Source organism: Staurois parvus, unplaced genomic scaffold, assembly GCF_062004578.1.
Source record: "Staurois parvus isolate SC_StPar_1 unplaced genomic scaffold, SC_StPar_1.0 ptg000006l, whole genome shotgun sequence".
Taxonomy (NCBI): Eukaryota; Metazoa; Chordata; class Amphibia; order Anura; family Ranidae; genus Staurois; species Staurois parvus.
Genome location: NW_028317802.1, coordinates 8504286 through 8526567, shown reverse-complemented (window position 1 = coordinate 8526567; position 22282 = coordinate 8504286). Strand labels below are relative to the sequence as shown.

Below are 22282 nucleotides of genomic sequence, written 5' to 3'. Positions count from 1 at the left end.
GAGCCCCAGATCGAGGGAGATTATCAGTGGTCTTGTATGTCTTCCATTTTCTAATTATTGCTCCCACAGTTGATTTGTTCACACCAAGCTGCTTGCCTATTGCAGATTCAGTCTTCCCAGCCTGGTGCAGGTCTACAATTTTGTTTCTGGTGTCCTTCGATAGCTCTTTGGTCTTTACCATAGTGGAGTTTGGAGTGTGACTGTTTGAGGTTGTGGACAGGTGTCTTTTATACTGATAACAAGTTCAAACAGGTGCCATTGATACAGGTAATGAGTGCAGGACAGAGGAGCCTCTTAAAGAAGGTACAGGTCTGTGAGAGCCAGAAATCTTGCTTGTTTGTAGGTGACCAAATACTTATTTTCCACCATAATTTGCAAATAAATTCTTTCCAAATCAGCCAATGTGATTGTCTGGATTTTTTTTTCTCATTTTGTCTCCCATAGTTGAGGTCTACCTATGATGCCAATTACAGGCCTCTCTCATCTTTTTAAGTGGGAGAACTTGCACAATTGGTGGCTGACTAAATACTTTTTTGCCCCACTGTATATCGTGTGTACTTGTCTTCCAGGACACCAAGTCATTTCAGTCTACTGCCGCCTTTCTCTGCAGGAGTCACTTCTGACAAGTTTTCTTGACAGCAATTACAAAAAGTGATGGGGAGAGAGCTGTAACATACAGCCTGTGATTGAGTTCTGTTCCTGTGTGCATGGGGGAGGGGGTATGTCCTTTTCCCTCCAATCAGCTCCCAGAGCTCTTTATAGTGAAAGTTAAGCTCCCCACCCCCTACTTTCTGAATGCTCAGACCCTAAACACAAATGTGCTTCTGTACTCAGCCCCAAGCAAAGATTTGCATGCAAAAAAGGAGTCCTCAATTGGCTGCAGGGGATTATTGGAATACCAAATGAGCCACACAAATATACATAAAATATATATTATTTATTCATAAAGTGCTAAAAACATGTCCATCAGGCTATCTAATTTGATCCATATTACAGCTCTAAAACCATAACAATGGTGTGCATAACCATCATGAGTTGCGGCTGCCCCAACCCAGGGGTAAATTTGAAGCGGTTAGCCCAGAATCAAAATGAGCCTGAAGTCTGCTGCGTTTCAATATTTTCTGTTCCTCGGGTGCTATTTCTTGGACCTTTTAGTAAAACAAACACAATAAGCAAAGTGATATCAAAACTTTGCACTTGCCTGAAGACAATATAAAGGCCGTTGCCCATGGGAATCATCTTACGTGAGATGCATTGTCGTCTATGGGGCCCTGCACACAGCTGAGTCAAGATCAGTAATACAGCATTGAGCATAGAGTAGTAAATCAAATGTAGAAAATTTCTCATTTGTTCACCAGTAGTTTACTTGCGTGTTTACTCATTTTGGCCCCATTGCACACAGGCATTATAAGTACAAATGAGATTACAATACTGGCAATGAGCAAGAATTTTACTCATCTCTTTGCTTACACACCTTGTTAAAGTTTTTGTCCCATTTCTCACCAGCGTCACAAGTTCATGAACATCAGTAAATTATGACGCCCATGTACAAGGGGACTAAAAACGACATACTGCATTGTTTGCATCACACCAAAGTCATATGATCACAAGCGGCCTGTGTGAAAGAAGCTAGAACCATATGGTATGTGCATGGAGCAATCCAGTCCAGTAGGCAGGTGAAAAAGGAGATCCTGGCAGCCACGGGGATCCCATAGGGGCACTATATGGAAACAAAATAGGGGAATAAATCTACCTACAACAACCACCAACAAAAAAGGACAGAAATACAACCCCCCCCCCCCCCCGAAAAAAAACACAAAAAAAAAAAAACGAACCTTAACAGGGCATAAGTAGGTCCAGCCAGGAGCCTGTTTATCTGCAGCTTTCTCATCTACAGGTATTCAAAGTGTAGATAAACAGGTACAACTTATGTAGGAGGATTTGTGTCATCTCTATGTATCACCTGAGGCCAGTCACTTTACTGGGTAGATGCAAGGGTTAACAACCCCTTTAAAATCGATCTAGATCCTAAATAGATAGGATTCAGTTGCCAAGAGCATTTTTTAATCTAAAGAAACTGTTTTAAGCTTTTTATTAAACCTAATTTGCATCTCAGCTCAAAAAGAAAGCAGTTTTATCTACTTCCAGGCTATGTTATCTCACTCCAACAGCAGCTGCAAATCATTGCGCCACACACGCTTCCATGACTGTGCTGTGTGGGTGTGCCCACTTGCAGTCTTCAGAGGCACGTGACAGAAAGACAATGTAGGCACACAACTTGCGAGACAGTTGTCACCCTATAACAGAAAGTATGTTGGGTAAAAAAAAATATAGAAAAAAAAAAGGCACGATGATATGATTACCATGGATTTTTTTAATGAAAACAGCAGATTTAACATGATTGAATACAGCCTTTGAGATAGCATAGCTGAGATTTTAGTGAAAAGCTAGTTTTGGGAAGAGCAATTAAAGCTGTTGTAAAGGCTCCTTTTCTTAAAACATGTTATACTCACCTGCTCTGTACAAAAGGTATTGCAGAGTGGTCCCCAACTCCTCTTCTGGAATCATGCACTGGCGCTGTCCACTCCTCTTCTGTGTGCGCCCCCAAGCTGTGTGCTGTGGAAGCACTTGTACAGGCGTGCTCCCGAGCCAGGCTGTGTGCATCCATAGACACACTCATTGTGGCTTAGCCCCACCCATGCTCCCTCCACAAAGGATTTGACTGACAACAGAAGCCAATGGTTACAACTTCTGCCTTTGTCCAGTGAGAAGAGAGCACAGCGATGCTGCAACAAGGCACAGAGCTAGATTGAGAGAAGAGTCAGGTAAATGTCTAGGGAGGGGGTGGGGGAGGGAGTAAGTAGTAAGGCATTTTTACCTCAATGCAAAAAATGTCCTGCCTTTAGAACCACTTTAAATAGTATTACTGACCCACAAAAGCATCTGGCGTATGCAACATGCGAGTAAACATGCTGCTTGACAGTAGTAATCGATGTGCTGGTGCAGCCGCAAACAATGCACACATTTGAACTGCAGTTTTAGGTTGATCAGTATCGCTTCTTTTACAACATCACTTTATCCCCCCCAACAGTAAAGCAGCCTGCCTTTGGGTGGCATGCCATTCAACACAAGCGCTCAATACTCATTTGCATTCAGCTGAATCCACCGATCACTCTTCGATATCTAAAAATGCCTCCTCCAACACGATCAATTCAGGAACACGCAACCTATTCTGTGAATTGCAATTTATGATATCCATTTGTCTTTAAACAACATTTTCTGCTCTGTTGCATGTATGAAGTCTGAAGAAAAAAAAAAAATGCCAAAGTTTTAATTGAATCTCTTTTCATAAATGGGGCACCTAGGATAACAAAAAAATGTAAACTAGAACTATGGCCTATTAAAAAGGTGCAGCAGAATTTCGTTAAGTGCATTTGCACTTTTTTTTCCCCTCTTAGGGCTCGTTTACACTTGTTCTGCCCTCTGAGAGGAGATCCAATGCAGATCTCTCCTTAGACTGCATCTGACAGGCTGTGAGAAGGCACTGTGTCACCTCCTCGTCACCAGTTTTAAACCCTCCCTCCTAGATTGTAAGCTCCGAGGAGCAGGGCCCTCCTTTCCCTCTTGTATTGAACTGTATTGTTGCTGTATTGTCTCCCGTTATATTGTAAAGAGCTGAGCAAACTGTTGGCGGCGCTATATAAATCCTGTATAATAATAAAATAATAAGGCCTGTTGCTGGTACACACTTAATTTCTTTTTCTTCGTTCAGCACACTGGGTTGAATGGGAAAAATACGAAGATCTCAAGTGGAGCTCGCTATGCATACTGACCTGATGTTCATACAGCCATCTCCCTGCTGAGCTGCTGTGTAGTGACAGGACTCTTCTCTCCCCCCAGAACACACTGGTCAGCGCTCGCAGCCATTGGCTGCCAGCACTGATAGGCATGTTGGAAAACCAGCATCCGGTCTGCTTGGTTTCTGTCAGACAAGCGGGTATAGACATGGCCCAAATGTTGGCTGGTATCTATTGAACTGATGAAGCTCTCACCCCTTCCTTCTGAGGTTTTTTGTAATCTTTTTTCCCCACTGGCACATACAGTAGATCTATACACCCATGAAAAGGTGTTCTGCTGGGTGGTACTGCCTGTCGATGAAACTGAGGAGAGAATGTTTGCCACACCGCAGTATGCCTACACCCCCAGTTCGTAGTCTTTGCAGCTTAAGGGAGAGTGGATGGGTGTGGTAAAAACATGGCTCAGCCAGGTGTTTTACACCCCCCTTCCCCACCAACCGCAAGTGTAAACAATGTCTTCGCTCCCTTGGAAATGGAAATTACCAACTGATTCTGCCAGTGAAGTCCAGCTAATGCAGCTTCCTGTGTCTGGGTGGCAACAATGCTCCATGGCTCTTACATTTAGAACACAGTTGTCACTCATGTGGGCTATGCCTGCTTGCACTATTAGCATTGTTGCTGCTTATTCTCAAGCCTGTAGCTTGAGATTCAGCACAGTCTGATGCCGACTCTCCCACTGAGCTGCAGGGCCTTGGAGAGGAATGAATTAGAGGATTTGGCTTAGTCAGGAAAGGTAAAGAAAGTTCTTTAGTTTCCCTTGAGGCCCTTGCATCACATAGTAACTGTATGTGGGATCTCTTTAGACATACATGATCCTTTGATGTATTTTCTGTATCCTGGATCTAGATATATCCAGTCTGATATCAGTTGACACGGTGGTCCCAGGTTCTCAGCACAGGAACCCATCATCAAACTCTGCACACATTTGTTCCACCGCCTTCTAGCAGCTTAGTCATCTTTTGTTTAATCCTATGAATATATATTGAATTTCTTCTTTTTTCATAATCCCTAGAATACTACTTCTCCATATAAAATACAGAAAAAAAAAAAGAAGATTCACATTTTCAAAAAGTACAATAATAAGAAAAGAACACTCAAGCTGCAGAGACAAAATTAAACTTGGTGACAGGTCAGATAGAATTACTGCCATATTCAAGCACTTTAATTATGATAAATATTTTTTAATTTTCTTCTAAAGCCTTTAAAATACAATAAGCATAAATTATTTTAAAGCATGAGAACATTTCCTTTTGAAATCTAATAAAAGTGCAAAGATGGGGTATAAAAAAAAAAAGAGAAGACGTTTCACATAGGGAGTCAATTAAATATGACCTTCTCGGCAAGTCTTGTGAAATACTGTATTCAGAGGAAAATTTCACTCTTTGGTAAAGTCTTCCAGTTTCACAAAGTCCCAGAAACAGGTAAACTGAAAGGCTGACATTGGTTTCATAGAATTCTTGCCACAATCCAATTTGCATAGATCGTAGTAGGCTTGTTGATATTCTTGACATGCAAGGCACAAGCCACATAATCACAGTCAGTGGTCAGCAGGTAGGGTGTCTGGGGACTTGGTTGGAGGTGGAGGTGCTGCTCGCATCTACAAGTGGAAGTGAAAAAAAAAAAAAAAACTGAGACCCTATGCATAATGGATATCACAACTGATGCACTAAAGTCAACCTGTTAATAACACATTTATTTTTAAACAGAAGCCTAAAGCATTACAAAGTTTCATAAGCCCAGAAATAGCTTTACTGAACGTCACAACAAACATTTCAGGGGTACAAAAGGGCCCTTTCATTAGGGCTACAAATGAAAGCTATTGCCTGACTATAGTTCACACAGGCAGCTATGCTAAACTATTATTCCGGAGTCTGAACCCATAGACCCTGTATCCACACTGTAAACAGTGGCTTTATATGGGTGTCTGCTGAACCCCTCCTGAATCAAAAGCTCCCCCTGCTGAACCCCTCCTAAATCAAAAGCCCCCCCCCCTCCCCCCACCATCATCCAGTCTGTTTTTGGTACGAATCTTCTGGTGTTAAGTTGGTTTAAAAAAAAATAAAAGCAGTAAGTTCCTTAAGGGGACTGTTAATAGTCTGTCTCAAGATTTAAACAATGAAACATTTAAGTGTTCATTGTTTAAACCTCACCTGTATGTAAAATCTGTATTTATATACAGTATGTACAAGGAAGGAAATAAGTATTTGATCCCCTGCTGATTTTGAATGTTTGAACATACATTTCTTTGTGAGTGGGCAGTCTAAAAATCAAATGGTAGGTGTATTGTACCACAGAGACAGAATAGCAACAAAACATTCAAAAGAAATGCATGTCTAACACATTATGCACTGATTTGCATGTTCATGAGGGATATAAGTATTTGATCCCCATCACAAAACACAACTTTGTGATTGCCAACAAGGAATTTGCCACCAAGTACTGAGGTCAGACGTTCCTGTAGTTGGCCACCAGGTTTGCACACATCTCAGGAGGGATTTTGGCCCACTCCTCTTGGCAGATCCTCTCCAAGTCTTTAAGGTTTGGTGGCTGACGTTTGACAACTCGAACTTTCAGCTTCCTCCACAGATTTACAATCAAATTAAGGTCTGGAGACTGGCTAGGCCACTCCAGGATCCTAATGTGCTTCTTCTTGAGCCACTCCTTTGTTGCCTTGGCCATGTGTTTTGGGCCATTGTCATGCTGGAACACCCATCCACGACCCATTTTCAATGCCCTGGCTGAGGGAAGAAGGTTCTCACCCAAGATTTGACTGTACATTTCCCCGTCCATCATCCCTTTGATGCGGTGCATTTGTCCTGTCCCCTTAGCAGAATAACACCCCCAAAGCAGAATGCTTCCACCACCATGTTTGGCAGTTGGGATGGTGTTCTTGGGGTCATAGGCAGCATTCCTCCGCCTTCAAACACAGAGAGTTGATGCCAAAGAGCTCGATTTTGGTCTCATCTGACCACAACACTTTCAACCAGTCCTCCTCTGCATCATTCAGATGTTCAGTGGTAAACTTCAGATGGGCCTGGACATGTGCTTTGAGCAGAGGGACCTTGCGAGCACTGCAGGATTTCAATCCTTGTCGGCGTAGTGTGTTACCAATTGTTTTCTTGGTGACTGTGGTCCCAGCTGCCTGGAGATCATTGACAAGATCTTCACATGTAGTTCTGAATAGCAACAAAACATTCAAAAGAAATGCATGTCTGTCTCTCAGTCTTACAATACACCTACCATTCGATTTTTAGACTGATCATTTCTTTGTGAGTGGGCAAACATTCAAAATCATCAGGGGATCAAATACTTATATCCTTCACTGTATATAAGCGTTTGCAGCATCAATCCAAAAAAGCCAGTTATCAGGGCCATAACCATATGTGATGAGGCCTTGTAGCAAGAAGGATCTCTAATGTCCAGTTCGATTTTAGAGCTAGAAAATTACCAGCACACTTTACCAGAAAAAAAAAAAAAAAAAGAACCCATTTGCAAATTGTAAAATTTTGTGGGTTAAACACAAACCTGTGTTTTTAATGCAAATATATGTGGCAGCCAGACTGCTTCGTTTATGCAATGTGGTCCCCAACTTTAATCTAGTAGAGCCTTCATTATAAAGGATTTATATAGGGTCAACAATTTACACAGCACTCTGCAACATAAGGGCAGACAGTACAATTAGAATACAATTTAATACAGTATGAGTCAGAGGGCCCTGCTCGTTACCGTTTACAATCTAAAAAGGGAGTGTCAACAGATACAAAAAAAGGTCATATTGTGGGGTATGAGCTGATGGAAAATTGAGAAATACAGTTAGGCGGGGGCAGGGTAGGCCTCTCTGAAGGAGGGGGGGGGGGGTTTTCAGGGATCGTCTAAAAAGTAGACAGTAGGAGATAGTTGGACAGATGGGGTTAGGGAGTTTCAGTGGATGGGAAAGGCTCAAGAGAAGTCCAGGAGGAGAGCATGGGGGGAAGTGACAAGGGAGCTAGAGAGCAGGAGGACTTGGGAGGATTAAAGAGAACGATTAAGTTGGTATTTTGAGACTAGGTTAGTGATGTAGCTGGGGGCAATGATGTGGATGGCTTTGTAAGTTGTTAGTATTTTCAACTGAATTAATTGGGTGAGCAGAAGCCAGGGGAGAGACTGGCAAACAGGGGTAGCAGACACTGAACGCCTGGTAAGGTGGAGGAGTCTGGTAGCAGTTTTCATGATGGACTGAAGAGGGGATAGCCTATGTAAAGGTAAGCCAATGGGGAAGGATTTGCAGTAGTGAAGGCGAGAGATGACCAGGGACTGGACTAGGAGCTTGGTGGTATCATTGGTTAGAAAGTGGCGTATTTTAGAGATATTGAGGGGGAAGGCTTTGGAAAGTGATTGGATGCATGCATTTGGTGTAGAGTTGTTCACTTTAAGGTCATCACAGAGGACAAGGAGGCATTCTATTTGGAGGTTAAATCTCTTCCTCCAGATGTAGAGAAAGGCTTCTTCGCAGTAAGAGCTGTGAAAATGTGAAAGACTCCCTCAAAAGCTGGTCCTGGCCAGTTCAGCAGATGGTTTTAAAAAAAGGCCTAGATTCTGTCCTAAATGTACACAATATAACTGGATACTAAAATTTATAGGTGATGTTAATCAAGGGAATATTCAATTGTTTCTTGTGGGATCACGAACAATTTTTTTCCCCTGCTGGAGCAATTTGGATAATGCTTTATTGGGATTTTTTTACCTTCTGATTTTTTTTTTTCTTTTTGCCCTGTTGGGAAAAACAGGAAACGAGATTGATTTTCTCCAAAATTAGGAGAGATCCTCTCTTAAACAGCAGTCCCAGAACAGGCGTACCCATTGGATGATTTCCCCTCTTCATTCCTCTTCGGGTGAAAATTGTATAATTTTTTGTCATGATGACAATGGTCAAACAGAGTGGGTGAATCTCCTCAGTGGGGACACATGCTGTAATAAAAACCTCACAAACTTTTCATGGCGTCAATATGCAGGTTTCTATTCAAACACTTACTGGTCTCAAGCGTGTTGCTGAAAAATCCGGAGAGCTCTGCGCACTCCCTGAACCGTTCTGTCTGGAGTCTGGAAAATAAATACAGCAGTATTGATTGCTAATGACTCCTGCAGTCCCTGTGTCATTACCATGCCAAACTCCTTACACTTGAAGATTTCCAACCCAAGATTGTCTACTGAAGGAAAACTGCAGGGGCTGCTACTGACAACATTTCCAACATTGTATTAAATGACTATTCAGCTTTTAAAAAAGGCAACATCTGTACTTAACTGCATTAAGTCTCTTGATTAGCAAATATTAATTGGCAACTGTATTTTGTTGCAGGTATTTATATAAAACCAACAATTTACATATATTGTACAGTCTTATGTACAGTTGTCCTTTACTGCTTATCCATCCAGAGGTGGAGGATTTCATTACTCATGGTGGCCTCAAAGTGCTGAACAGAGTACAGCTCATCCATAGGTATGGAAACCTTTTCACCAAGACTGTACTGTGCAGATCACTGGTACAAGGAAAAGGGCAAGTATTTTACCAAGCAGGCAACACTCAAGGGTATTATTGATGAATTCTTGGCAAACATCTTAGAAAGAAATAAGGCACATCCATCCTGTAGCACGGACGTAGGATAGCTATAGCTTCCCTATAAAGTAATCCATTCACCAACTCCCTAAAACAACTGAAATCAGCCTGCAAAAGATGATGATGAATACTTACCTTTTTGGCAGGTTCCATGTTAAATCTTTGCTCTCTTGAAAATCTACAGCTGTCCCTCATCCAACATTTCCAAGTCTATCAGACCCCAGAGCCATAAGTGGGTGCTGTGTTTCTTCTCCAGGACACTGTAATGACTAGCCAGGGGACCAAGTATGTGACCCATGGAACACTATAGTTTTAACCCACCATACAAATGTCCGTATTAAACCAGCAGCTTTTAGATTTACCTTTGGGAGAAGGCAATGCCGCCTTTTGAGCTTATGAAAAACACAAAACAAAACCAAAACAAACTTTACAATAAAAATCAAAGCCCAACTTAATAAAAATCATTTCTTGGATACAATTCAAGTTCTCCAAGTGCAGCTGCTCCTCCCTTCAGCTTTCTAATGACAAGACGAGAAGCTGCCTTTGATTGACCATGGGACAAACAGAGGACTTCCCTGCTTCTGATCGGACTATATAACCCTGTGCCCGTTTCCTTGAAAGCAAGAGGTGTTTATGGGTTTAGTGCCATAAGCCAAAAGATTTGTAGATAAATGGGAGTGTGGATAGCAAAAAACATGTATGTACAATGCTGTGAAAAAGTATTTGCCTCCTTCCTTATTTTTGATTAACATTTGTTTGCTGATCTGAACCATTTAAGTGTGAAATACGCAAAAAGAAAATACAGTTTTTAAAATTAGGATTTCATTTATGAAGGACATTCTATATTTACAGTATCTCACAGAAGTGAGTACACCGCTCACATTTTTGTAAAAAAATTTTTTATATCTTTTCATGTGACAACACTGAAGAAATGACACTTTGTACAGCTTGTATAAGTGTAAATTTTCTGTCCCCTCAAAATAACACACAGCCTTTATTGTCTAAACTGATGGCAACAAAAGTGAGTACACTCCTAAGTGAAAATGTCCAAAATGGTCAATATTTAGTTTGGTCACCATTATTTTCCAGCACTGCCTTAACCCTCTTGGGCATGGACTTCACCAGAGCTTCGCAGGTCGCCACTGGAGTTCTCTTCCACTCCTCCATGATGACATCATGGAGCTGGTGGATGTTCGAGACCTTGCGCTCCTCCACCTTCCGTTTACTGAGCACTTGTGGGGCATCCTCAAAGGTTTAGGTCTGGAGATATGCTTGGCCAGTCCATTACCCTCAGCTTCTTTAGCAAGGCAGTGGTTGTCTTGGAGGTGTGTTTGGGGTTATGTTGGAATACTGCCCTGCGGCCCAGTCTCCGAAGGGAGGGGATCATGCTCTGCTTCGGTATGTCACAGTACATGTTGGCATTTATGGTTCCCTCAATGAACTGCAGCTCCCTAGTGCCGGCAGCACTCATGCAGCCCCAGACCAGGACACTCCCACCACCATGCTTGACTGTAGGCAAGACACTTGTCTTTGTACTCCTCACCTGGTTGCCGCCACATACGCTTGACACCATCTGAACCAAATAAGTTTATCTTGGTCTCATCAGACCACAGGACATGGTTCCAGTAATCCATGTCCTTTGTCTGCTTGTCTTCAGCAAACTGTTTGCGGGCTTTCTGCATCATCCTTAGGCTTCCTTCTGGGTCAATGGCCATGCAGACCAATTTGATGCAGTGTGCGGAGTATGGTCTGAGCAGTGATCGGCTCACCCCCCACCCCACCCCTTCAACCTCTGCAGCAATGCTGGCAGCACTCATACTTTTTTCCCCAAAGACAACCACTGGATATGACGCTGAGCACGTTCATTCAATTTCTTTGGTTGACCATGGCGAGGCCTGTTCTGAGTGGAACCTGTCCTGTTAAACCGCTGTATGGTCTTGGCCAACGTGCTGAAGCTCAGTTTCAGGGTCTTGGCAATCTTCTTATAGCCTAGGCTATCTTTATGTAGAGCAACAATTCTTTTTTTCAGATACTCAGTTATTTGCCATGAGGTGCCATATTGAACTTCGTCACCAGTATGAGAGCACGATAACACCAAATTTAACACACCTGCTCCCCATTCACACCTGAGAACTTGTAACACCGAATCACATAACACTGGGGAGGGAAAATGGCTAACTGGGCCCAATTTGGACATTTTCACTTAGGGGTCTACTCACTTTTGTTGCCAGTGGTTTAGACATTAATGGCGGTGTTTTGAGTTATTTTGAGGAGACAGCAAATTTACACTGTTATACAAGCTGTACACTCACTACTTTACATTGTAGCAAAGTGTCATTTCTTCAGTGTTGTCACATAAAAAGATATAATAAAATATTTACAAAAAAGGTGAGGGGTGTACTGACTTCTGTGAGACAGTAATGACTCTTAATTATGTTCATTTTATGCAAGAGGCAGATTACTCACTTTGAAATATCTATTAGATTTGCCCTCCCAAGGACCAAAGGGTACGTTTACCTTAATTTGGGAAGCTACACAAGGATTTGACCATACAAGTAGTATTTAATGTTAATTAGACTTGAGGGGGTATTCAAGGTAATGGCATCCATAAGGTAAATTTACCTGATAAACCATAATGACTTAAAAAAGACCCTACTTGCCATTACTGGAATTTAATGTTGAGACCAAAAGTGTTTGGTCAGCCAATCAAAAACTCCTTCCAGCTTTACTCACTGATATTTCAGAGGGAAGCTTGATTTGTTATATTATTCATTATGGAAGCACAGGTCTGGATTATAACACATTATTGCATGCATGGAAGTTACCCAAGTGCATATTATAGATTGAATATATGCTGGATGGTGTGTCTCTATGCCTGCTATGAAATGAATGACAAATGGCACTATGAAGGCTGGTGTCCATTGTATTATCTGCAAATGCTCTGCTGAATTTTGTCATTTGTTGCAAATATCTTGTGGACTGTTCCGGAACCTAATAAATGTCTCTCTGGGAAAGAACCGTTGAACTTGTTGTGTGGAGATGCTTAATTATTATATATATATATATATATACACATATACACACATACATACACACACACACACACACACACACACACATATATATATATATACATACACACACACACACACACACACACATACATATACACACACATTATCTTTTATATATATACGCACAATTTATTAAAGGGAAAAAAAAAAAAAAGCTGAACAAACCTGCCTGGCTTTATGTGATTGCCCCCTAAACCTACTAACTGGTTGTGCAATCTGTGGCAGCAACAACTGCAATCAGGTGTTTGTGATAACAGAGATAGTCTTTTACATCACTGTGGAGGAACTTTGGCCCACTCTTTGCAGAATTGCTTTAACCGCCTCCCACCCAGAATTTATGGTTCAATCAATTATGGCAAGTCGTCCAGGTCCTGCAAAGCAACCACAGACCATCACACTACCAACATGTTTGACTGTTGGTATGATGTTCTTTTTTTATAAAATGTTGTGCTAGTTTTACATCAGATAACAGGAGTAAACCTTCCAAAAAGATTCAGCTTTTGTCTCAGTCCACAGAATATTTGCCCAAAAGTCTTGGAGATAATCCAAATGTTTTTTTGTCAAATGTGAGAGGAGTTTGTTTTTTTTTGTTCAGCAGTGGCTTTTGCCTTGCAACTCTTCCATGGATGCCATTTTTGTCCAGTCTCTAATTGTTGAATAATTAACAGTGACCTGAGGCAAGTGAGGCCTGCAGTGATGTTGCACTGGGTTTTTATGACCTCCTGAAACTCATCATTGTGCTCTTGGGAGTAATTTTGGTAGGCCGGCCACTCCTGGGAAGGTTGACCACTAATCCCAGTTTCTCCATTTACAGATAATGGTTCTCACCATGGTTTGCTGGATTCCCAAAGCCTTAGAAATGCCTTTTTAACGTTCCCAAACTGATACATGTCAATTGCGTTGTTTCTCATCTGTTCATGAATTTCTTCAGATTGCAGCATGTGTTGCTTTGAGATCTTTTAGCGTGCTTCACTTTGTCAGACAGCTTATATTTTGGTGATTTCTTGATTCAACAGGTCTGGCAGTAATCAGGACTGGGTGTAGCAAATTAAATTTAACTCATCTTTCCAAAAAAAATGTGCTTAATCACAGTTCATTCATGATTTAGCAAAGGGGGCGCAATTACTTTTTCATACAGGGCCAAGCAGGTTTGGACAGCTTTTTTCACTTAAAAGCGGAGTTCCACTCACTCCATAAAAAATAAGTCAGCAGCTACAAAAAACTGTTGCTTCAGCCACTGACCTGTCCAACAACACTGAAAACAGCCACTGACCTGTCCAACGAACCCACGGTGCGCCTGCCGCAACCCGTTTCACCGGCCGTCCTGTATTCCAGGCACCGGCATCTTCAGTGTGGGCACCTGGCTGTGACAGCTTGCAGCTTCACAGCCGGGTGCCCACTGTGCATGCGCAAGTAGCGCTACGCTTCCTGAATGGCCTCGTCTTCTGGGACCTGTCATGTGTCCCAGAAGACTACGAGGAGGGAGGGTAGGACGACAACTTCCGCTTCCGATCACCTAGGCGATCACAGAGGAAGTGGGAGCGGGTACCTGTCAATTTCAGGTACCCGCTCCCCCAAGGTGCCAATCCTTAATGGGGAGTGGGGGACCAATCTTTAAAGCCGAACTTCCCCTTTAATTAAATCATGATTTAAAAACTGCATTTTGTATTTACTCGGGTTATCTTTGTGTAATATTACGATTGGTTTGGTGATCTAATCATTTTGGTGTGACAAATATGCAAAAAAACCTAATAAAATCGAGAAGGGGCAAATAATTTTCCACAGCACTTTAGATTTCTGGTAGAAAAAGGGCACAAATACCTGGTTCTGCAGCAGCTGTTCCTTGTAGCGAGGATCTAGTGATGGAAAGTGGAGAAAGCATTGGAGGAAGGCAGGTAGGTGGAGCAGGAGAAGGAAGATCCTACAATTGTATAAAATTGTGATACATTAAAGGATTTAGCACAAAAAGAAACATATGGCCACAACCACACCATGCACCCCATTCCCCACTCAATTAATCCAATTTATTACAATGAAAGATTGAACAAATTGCCTGTAGCAGTTTTCAGGGACTTTGTAAATGTTTGTTCTTGGGTTAGATATTCTGTTTGCGAGTACTGAGGTGTGGTGAATGCATTAGTTTTAATTTAAGCCTTCACTCACTTTTTTTCCCCATCTGATCCTGTCATCAGCCCATAGTTCACCTGATCCTGTCAAAGTATTAAATCCAAAAGCAAACATACTGCAGTTTACCATTTCTTACATATGATGGCTGCACTAATTTTCTTTTAGGCTTTTATCAATTTGTATCTGGTGATATGGGCAGCAAGTCTTTTTCAAAAGAACCAGCACTGCAGCAGAAGGCATCAGTTAGAGATGTGAGACCATTTAACAGTAGCAGGGGTGCTTACAATGATCAGTTTTTATGTAAAACCTTTATCCCAAAAGAAAAAGAAAAAAAAAAAAAAAGGGTTTGCTGTAACTGCTTATAAAGTATTAGCTAGAGTTTGGCTTCAATATATTTATATCTGTTAGTACATTTAACACTCTCCTCTCCCCAGACTGACAATGCTGCTGTCCAAATGTGCTCTTTCATCCAGAGTGGAGACACTAATACAAGGTATTATACTAGCCAATCATCAGGTGAAACAGAGGGGACAAAGCATGAGGAAAGACACATATCTAATAAGTGGTAAACGGCAATACATTACATTTTGGTTTATAACTGCTTTAACACATTTTTTCTTATGGTGACAATGCTCACTTGCTGCCCTGTCTGTGGAGGAGTGCTGTTACCCTAGGTAACTTTTCTGATTTATGCTAAAAAATACCTGGTCTCATCTTCATTACATGAGGAATGGAGATTTGAAGCTCACAGAAGATACATATTAACAGCATAGGAAGTTAAAGGGCACTAGAATTATGGCAATATCAACAGGTTTTCAGTACCTTACCATTTACCCAAAAAAGGAAATGAATGCAGCTATCACATCTAAGAAACCATAAGCTGCAACACAGTAAACTGCAGCCAAAACCTCTTATTTTATATTGAGCAAAGAACAGTCGGATCTATTGTTACCTGTGTGCCCGTTGAATAGATGTTCCCAATTCATACTTAAAACCGCAACAGCTGAAAATGACAGAACATTAGAAATCTGTACCTGGTTTGTTTCTGAATTATCCCCCGACAACTCTTCCACCATAAGCGATGGAAACACTCCAACACGTCCATTGAATTCTCCCATCCAAAAGCCATCATCTATTCCTTCCTCTTCTTTACGGACGATTTGAATAATGGATCCTTCCAGAAAACTAAGCTCTTCTTCACTCTGTCCTTCGTAATCATACAGTGCTCGGGCAAGAGATACTGGGAAAGTAATTAGTAAGAGACATAATTGATTTAGAATTTCCTATATTGCCTTGCCAGTTTCGCAAGACTCTTTAAATAAATGGCAACCAATGGGTCATAATGAAATTAAGCAGGCAATAAAAAAAAAAAAAAAAAAAAAACACAACTACCTTTTAGCTACAGGTAAAACCACATTACTAGTACGCCAACATGTTTCGGCTATAGCAGCCTTCCTCAGCCTATGAGAACAATAAAGATGGGATTTATGGATTGCACTGAGTGCCAGCTTAATTCTATTATGGATTACTTTGCTTAAGTGTGGGAACACTTGCCAGAGCACCACTTCAGCCACAGGAAAATGAATAGTCGGAGCAAATTGTATATTCACTGCTAATGGGTCAGTTGAGAACAATTGCTGTTATTACATGAAACCAGATTCAGAATTTTGTTGCTGTAAGTTGCAGTAAACTGTACAATTTTAATGTGTTACTAAATCCAGGACCCTGCATCCACTATATCTAGTCTCCCACAGTACATGGAAATGCAATTATTTTAGTAAAATTATATATATATATATATATATATATATATATATATATATATACACACATACACATACACATATATATATATATATATATATACATACATATATATACATACATACACACACACATATACATACACACACATATACATACACACACATATACATACACACACATATACATACACACACATATACATACACACACACACACACATATATACACACATATATACACACAGATACATACACATACACACACATACACACACAGTTGTGTTCAAAATGATAGCAGTCAGACATCACGAACCTGATCAATCACTGTTTTTGGTAGAAAATATATTTCTACATGGCAAATAATTTACTAACAGGTGTAGTAGAGTAATAGAAATCCAACAGACCCAACAGTCATGACATGCATGCTGCTGATTCTGTGTAATTAAGGGGCATGTTCAAAATAATAGCAGTGTGAAGTACTATTAGTGAGGTCATTCATTCTTTGAAAAACAGGTGGCAATTATTGCCCTTATTTAAGGAAGGAAGGCAGCAAATGTTGTACATGCTGGTTACAGTGCATTTCTCTCTGAAATTGAGGAAAATGGGTCATTCCAGACATTGTTCAGAAGAACAGCGTACCTTGATTAAAAAGTTGATTGGAGAGGGGAAAACAAAGAAGTGCAGAAAATGATAGGCTGCTCAGCTAAAATGATCGCAAATGCTTTAAAATGGCAACCAAAACCTGAAACACGTGGAAGAAAAGCGAAACACTACCATTCGAATGGATAGAATAGCCAAAATGGCAAGGACTCAGCCAATAATGAGTACTGTTACAATTAGAAGACACCTATGTGAAGCCAAGCTATCTGCAAGAAGCCCCCGCAAAGTCCCACTGTTGAAAAAAAGACGCGCTGAAGAGGTTACAATTTGCCAAAGAGCACATTGACTGGCCTAAAGAGAAATGGCGCAACATTTTGTGGACTGGTGAAAGTAAGATTGTTCTTTTTGGGTCTAGTGGCCGGAGACAGTTTGTCAGACGACCCCCAAACACTGAATTCAAGCCACAGTACACTGTGAAGACAGTGAAGCATGGTTGCGCAAGCATCATGATATGGGGATGTTTCTCATACTACGGTGTTGGGCCTATTTATCGCATACCAGGGATCATGGATCAGTTTGAATACATCAGAATACTTGAAGAGGTCATGCTGCCTTATGCTGAAGAGGAAATGCCCTTGAAATGGGTGTTCCAACAAGACAACGACCCCAAACACAAGTAAACGTGCAACATCTTGGTTCCAGACCAACAAGACTGACGTTATGGAGTGGCCAGCCCAATCCCCGGATCTTAATCCAATAGAAAACTTGTGGGGTGACATCAAAAATGCAGTTTGAGGCAAAACCAAGAAATAGAGAAGAACTGTGGAATGTAGTCCAATCATCCTGGGCTGGAATACCTGTTCACAGGTGCCAGAAGTTGGTTGACTCCATGCAACACAGATGTACAGCAGTTCTCAGAAACAGTGCTTATACAACTAAATATTCATTAAGTGATTCAAAGGAAAGCAAAATCTTCAAACATTTTTCAGTTTATATAATGAATGTTTGAGTTTGTAAAGAAGAATACAAACACTGCTGCTATTTTTTTTTGAACAGTCTAATATTCACTTTTCTTCAATTTGTTTTAGAGGAACAACACAAATTTTATATTTTTCTTCATGTTTGGATTTGGAATAGAATGTGTAGTGTTCCCAATGCATTTGTGTGTATGGAAATAAAAGCTAGTAGAAGGATTTTGAGCTTTATTCACTTTTTTCAACACACTGCTATTATTTTGAACACAACTGTATATATATACAGTTGTGTTAAAAATAGCAGTGTGTTGAAAAAAGTGAATAAAGCTCAAAATCCTTCTAATCGCATATATATATATACACATACATACACACACACATATACATATATACACACATAGCTATATATATATACACATAGCTATATATCTTTTCTCAGCAGGTAGAGCAGTCTTGCTGAGCACTGGTTAAAGCTTGTAGGATTTTTCTCTTTCTGCTCTAGGAGGATGCAAAACCCCTGACCTCTGTCTGGACAGTGCTGATTGGCCCTGTGCTGATCACATGCACTCTCCCAAGAAAAAAAAAAAAAGCCTCTCATAATACATAAACGGAGCATATGCAGAAGGGCTACAGGTTCAGGCTGTCTTATCAGCATGGACATCTGAACAAGAGGAGGAGCAGAGAAGTTAGGATCAAAACAGCCTTTTTACACAATGCAGAGGATTAACCCCTTAGGTTCCACAGTGAGTATAACAAGCATGCTTTACTGCATATACAGACTGATTTTACTGTTGTGGGTTTAGTAACACTTTAATAGGTGCTTCAATGCACCACTATAGCAGTGGGTAAGAAACTCATACCCCAATGCACATACAATGCTTTTAAAGAAATTCTGTCTGCCCATAATCACATCACAGACACTGCTACCAATCTACATAAATATAGCTACAAAGAAACATTGTTGTCCACAGGCACTCTCAAGGGTCAACATAAGCATTAAACGCACATCCAAGTAAAAGAAAATTCAGAGCAAAATTAAATACAGATAGCTCTTGGCCTGTCATTTTTAGTCATTTTTCAATATCCTGAATCCTGTGACAACAGCAGCCATTTCCCATTCCAGACAACATCCTACATGCCATTTTGCTATAAACATTTGAAAGTCTCAGAACAAATACTTCTAATGGTGACAGTTTCAAAATAAATGGCCTGTAGCTATACCTTTAGATGAGAGACTACTTGCAATTATAATCCTCAAATTCGCCTTTAGATTTTTTTTTTCTATCAGACAAGAATATGAACTGTAATGTACCTCCTGCATCAGCCCATTCCAGCTTGGATATTGCAGAGAATGATTTTTCTGTACATAGTCCCCTGTCATGACCAGTGTCCATGGAATGTGCAGCACTCTGTTTAATGAAGTTAATGTATTTTTCTGGTACATAGCCAACCTGTCCACTCTTGTTTCTGGCCTGTAGCATAAAGAGAATAGTACATATTGTTACCTGCGCATCTCAGAGCATAGAAGACGACATTTTATTTGTACTTTGTTTTCTTCACAGCTTAAAAACCTGTGGCTGTAAAGCCTATAAAACACTCAATTACTGTTCAGAGAGCATAACCATTAAGACAAGGATATTACTGAAACAGAAGCAACCAATTCAGCCTTTTTTTTTTTAAACTTTACACAACATGGAATGGTTGCACTCACAGGCATAGGCAGTGACTGAGCAGTCCAATTAATCTCATTTGAGGTCTCTGTTTCAGCTGTTAGTGAGCAGTAGTCAATTTTTAATTCTTAAAAAGTGTTACTAAACCCAGGACCCTGCATTCACTATACCTGGTCTCCCACAGTACATGGAAACACAATTATTTTAGTAAATATTAACTGCTAAATACCTTTTCTCATCAGCAGTTAGAGCAGTCTTGTGACTTCAGCAGAGCACTGGTTAAAGCTTGTAGGAGGAATTTTCTTTCTGCTCTAGGAGGATGTGAAACCCCTGACCTCTGTCTGGACAGTGCTGATTGGCCTTTTGCTGATCACATGCACCCTCCCAAGGAAAAAAAAAAAAACCTCTAGCAATACACACCAAACTAAGCGTGTGCATAGGACTATGGATTCAGTCTGTATCAGGTGGACATTTCAACAAGGAGGAGGGGCAGAGAAGAAAGGATCAAACAGCCTTTTTACACAATGCAGAGGATTAACCCCTTAGGTTCCACAGTGAGTATAACAAGTATGCTTTACTGCATATACAGACTGATTTTACATTTGTGGGTTTAGTAACACTTTAAAGTGTTACCAAGCCCTGGACCCTGCATTCACTATATCTGGTCTTCCACAGTACACACAACATAGAAATGCAACTTTAGTAACTATAAACTGCTAAATAACTTCTAATCCGTGTCCAGTTGAGCACTGGTTAAAGCATGTAGGAGGAGTTTTCATTCTTCTGACTGTCCAATGAGGCTACATAACCCCTGACCCTGTCTGGACAGTGCTGACTGACCCTGTGCTGATCACATGCACCCAAAGAAAAAAACCTCTGGCAATACACACTAAACTGAGCATGTGCAGAATGACTCCTAGAGCTACAGTCAGGTCCATAAATATTGGGACATCGACACAATTCTACCATTTCTGGCTCTATACACCAGCACAATGGATTTGAAATGAAACAAACAAGATGTGCTTTAACTGCAGACTGTCCGCTTTAATTTGAGGGTATTTACATTCAAATCAGGTGAACGGTGTAGGAATTACAACAGTTTGCATATGTGCCTCCCACTTAAGGGACCAGAAGTAATGGGACAATTGGCTTCTCAGCTGTTCCATGGCCAGGTGTGTGTTATTCCCTCATTCTCCCAATTACAATGAGCAGATAAAAGGTCCAGAGTTCATTTCAAGTGTGCTATTTGCATTTGGAATCTGTTGCTGTCAACTCTCAAGATGAGATCCAAAGAGCTGTCACTATCAGTGAAGCAAGCCATCATTAGGCTGAAAAAACAAAACAAACCCTTCAGAGAGATAGCAAAAATATTAGGCGTGGCCAAAACAACTGTTTGGAACATTCTTAAAAATAAGGAACGCACCGGTGAGCTCAGCAACACCAAAAGACCCGGAAGACCACGGAAAACAAATGTGGTGGATGACCGAAGAATTCTTTCCCTGGTGAAGAAAACACCCTTCACAACAGTTGGCCAGATCAAGAACACTCTCCAGGAGGTAGGTGTATGTGTGTCAAAGTCAACAATCAAGAGAAGACTTCACCAGAGTGAATACAGAGGGTTCACCACAAGATGTAAACCATTGGTGAGCCTCAAAAACAGGAAGGCCAGATTAGAGTTTGCCAAACGATATCGAAAAAAGCCTTCACAGTTCTGGAACAACATCCTATGGATAGATGAGACCAAGATCAACTTGTACCAGAGTGATGGGAAGAGAAGAGTATGGAGAAGGAAAGGAACTGCTCATGATCCTAAGAATACCACCTCATCAGTGAAGCATGGTGGTGGTAGTGTCATGGCGTAGGCATGTATGGCTGCTAATGGAACTGGTTCTCTTGTATTTATTGATGTGACTGCTGACAAAAGCAGCAGGATGAATTCTGAAGTGTTTCGGGCAATATTATCTGCTCATATTCAGCCAAATGCTTCAGAACTCATTGGACAGCGCTTCACAGTGCAGATGGACAATGACCCAAAGCATAATGCAAAAGCAACCAAAGAGTTTAAGGGAAAGAAGTGGAATGTTATGCAATGGCCAAGTCAATCACCTGACCTGAATCCGAATGAGCATGCATTTCACTTGCTGAAGACAAAACTGAAGGGAAAATGCCCAAAGAACAAGCAGGAACTGAAGACAGTTGCAGTAGAGGCCTGGCAGAGCATCACCAGGGATGAAACCCAGCGTCTGGTGATGTCTATGCGTTCCAGACTTCAGGCTGTAATTGACTGCAAAGGATTTGCAACCAAATATTAAAAAGTAGAAGTTTGATTTATGATTATTATTCTGTCCCATTACTTTTGGTCCCTTAAGAAGTGGGAGGCACATATGCAAATTGTTGTAATTCCTACACCGTTCACCTGATTTGGATGTAAATACCCTCAAATTAAAGCTGACAGTCTGCAGTTAAAGCACATCTTGTTTGTTTCATTTTGAATCCATTGTGGTGGTGTATAGAGCCAAAAATGTTAGAATTGTGTCGATGTCCCAATATTTATGGACCTGACTGTATACACACACACACCATGAAAAGTTTTTGTTGAATTATTCACATTTCTTGTCACT

At 40.9% G+C, this 22282-nt stretch overlaps 1 protein-coding gene across 1 annotated transcript in view; it reads right to left on the bottom strand.

The window, feature by feature from the left end:
- Positions 1–5017: 5017 nt before the first annotated feature.
- FCHSD1 (FCH and double SH3 domains 1) overlaps positions 5018–22282 on the bottom strand; it is a 129159-nt gene continuing 111894 nt past the window's right edge. The window contains exons 16-20 of the mRNA XM_089653676.1: positions 19304–19463; positions 15686–15891; positions 14346–14445; positions 8869–8936; positions 5018–5454 (exon numbers count right to left, since the gene is read on the bottom strand). Coding sequence (XP_089509802.1) covers positions 5395–5454; positions 8869–8936; positions 14346–14445; positions 15686–15891; positions 19304–19463 — 594 coding nt within the window. The 3' untranslated portion in view covers positions 5018–5394. The remainder of the gene's footprint in view (positions 5455–8868; positions 8937–14345; positions 14446–15685; positions 15892–19303; positions 19464–22282) is intronic.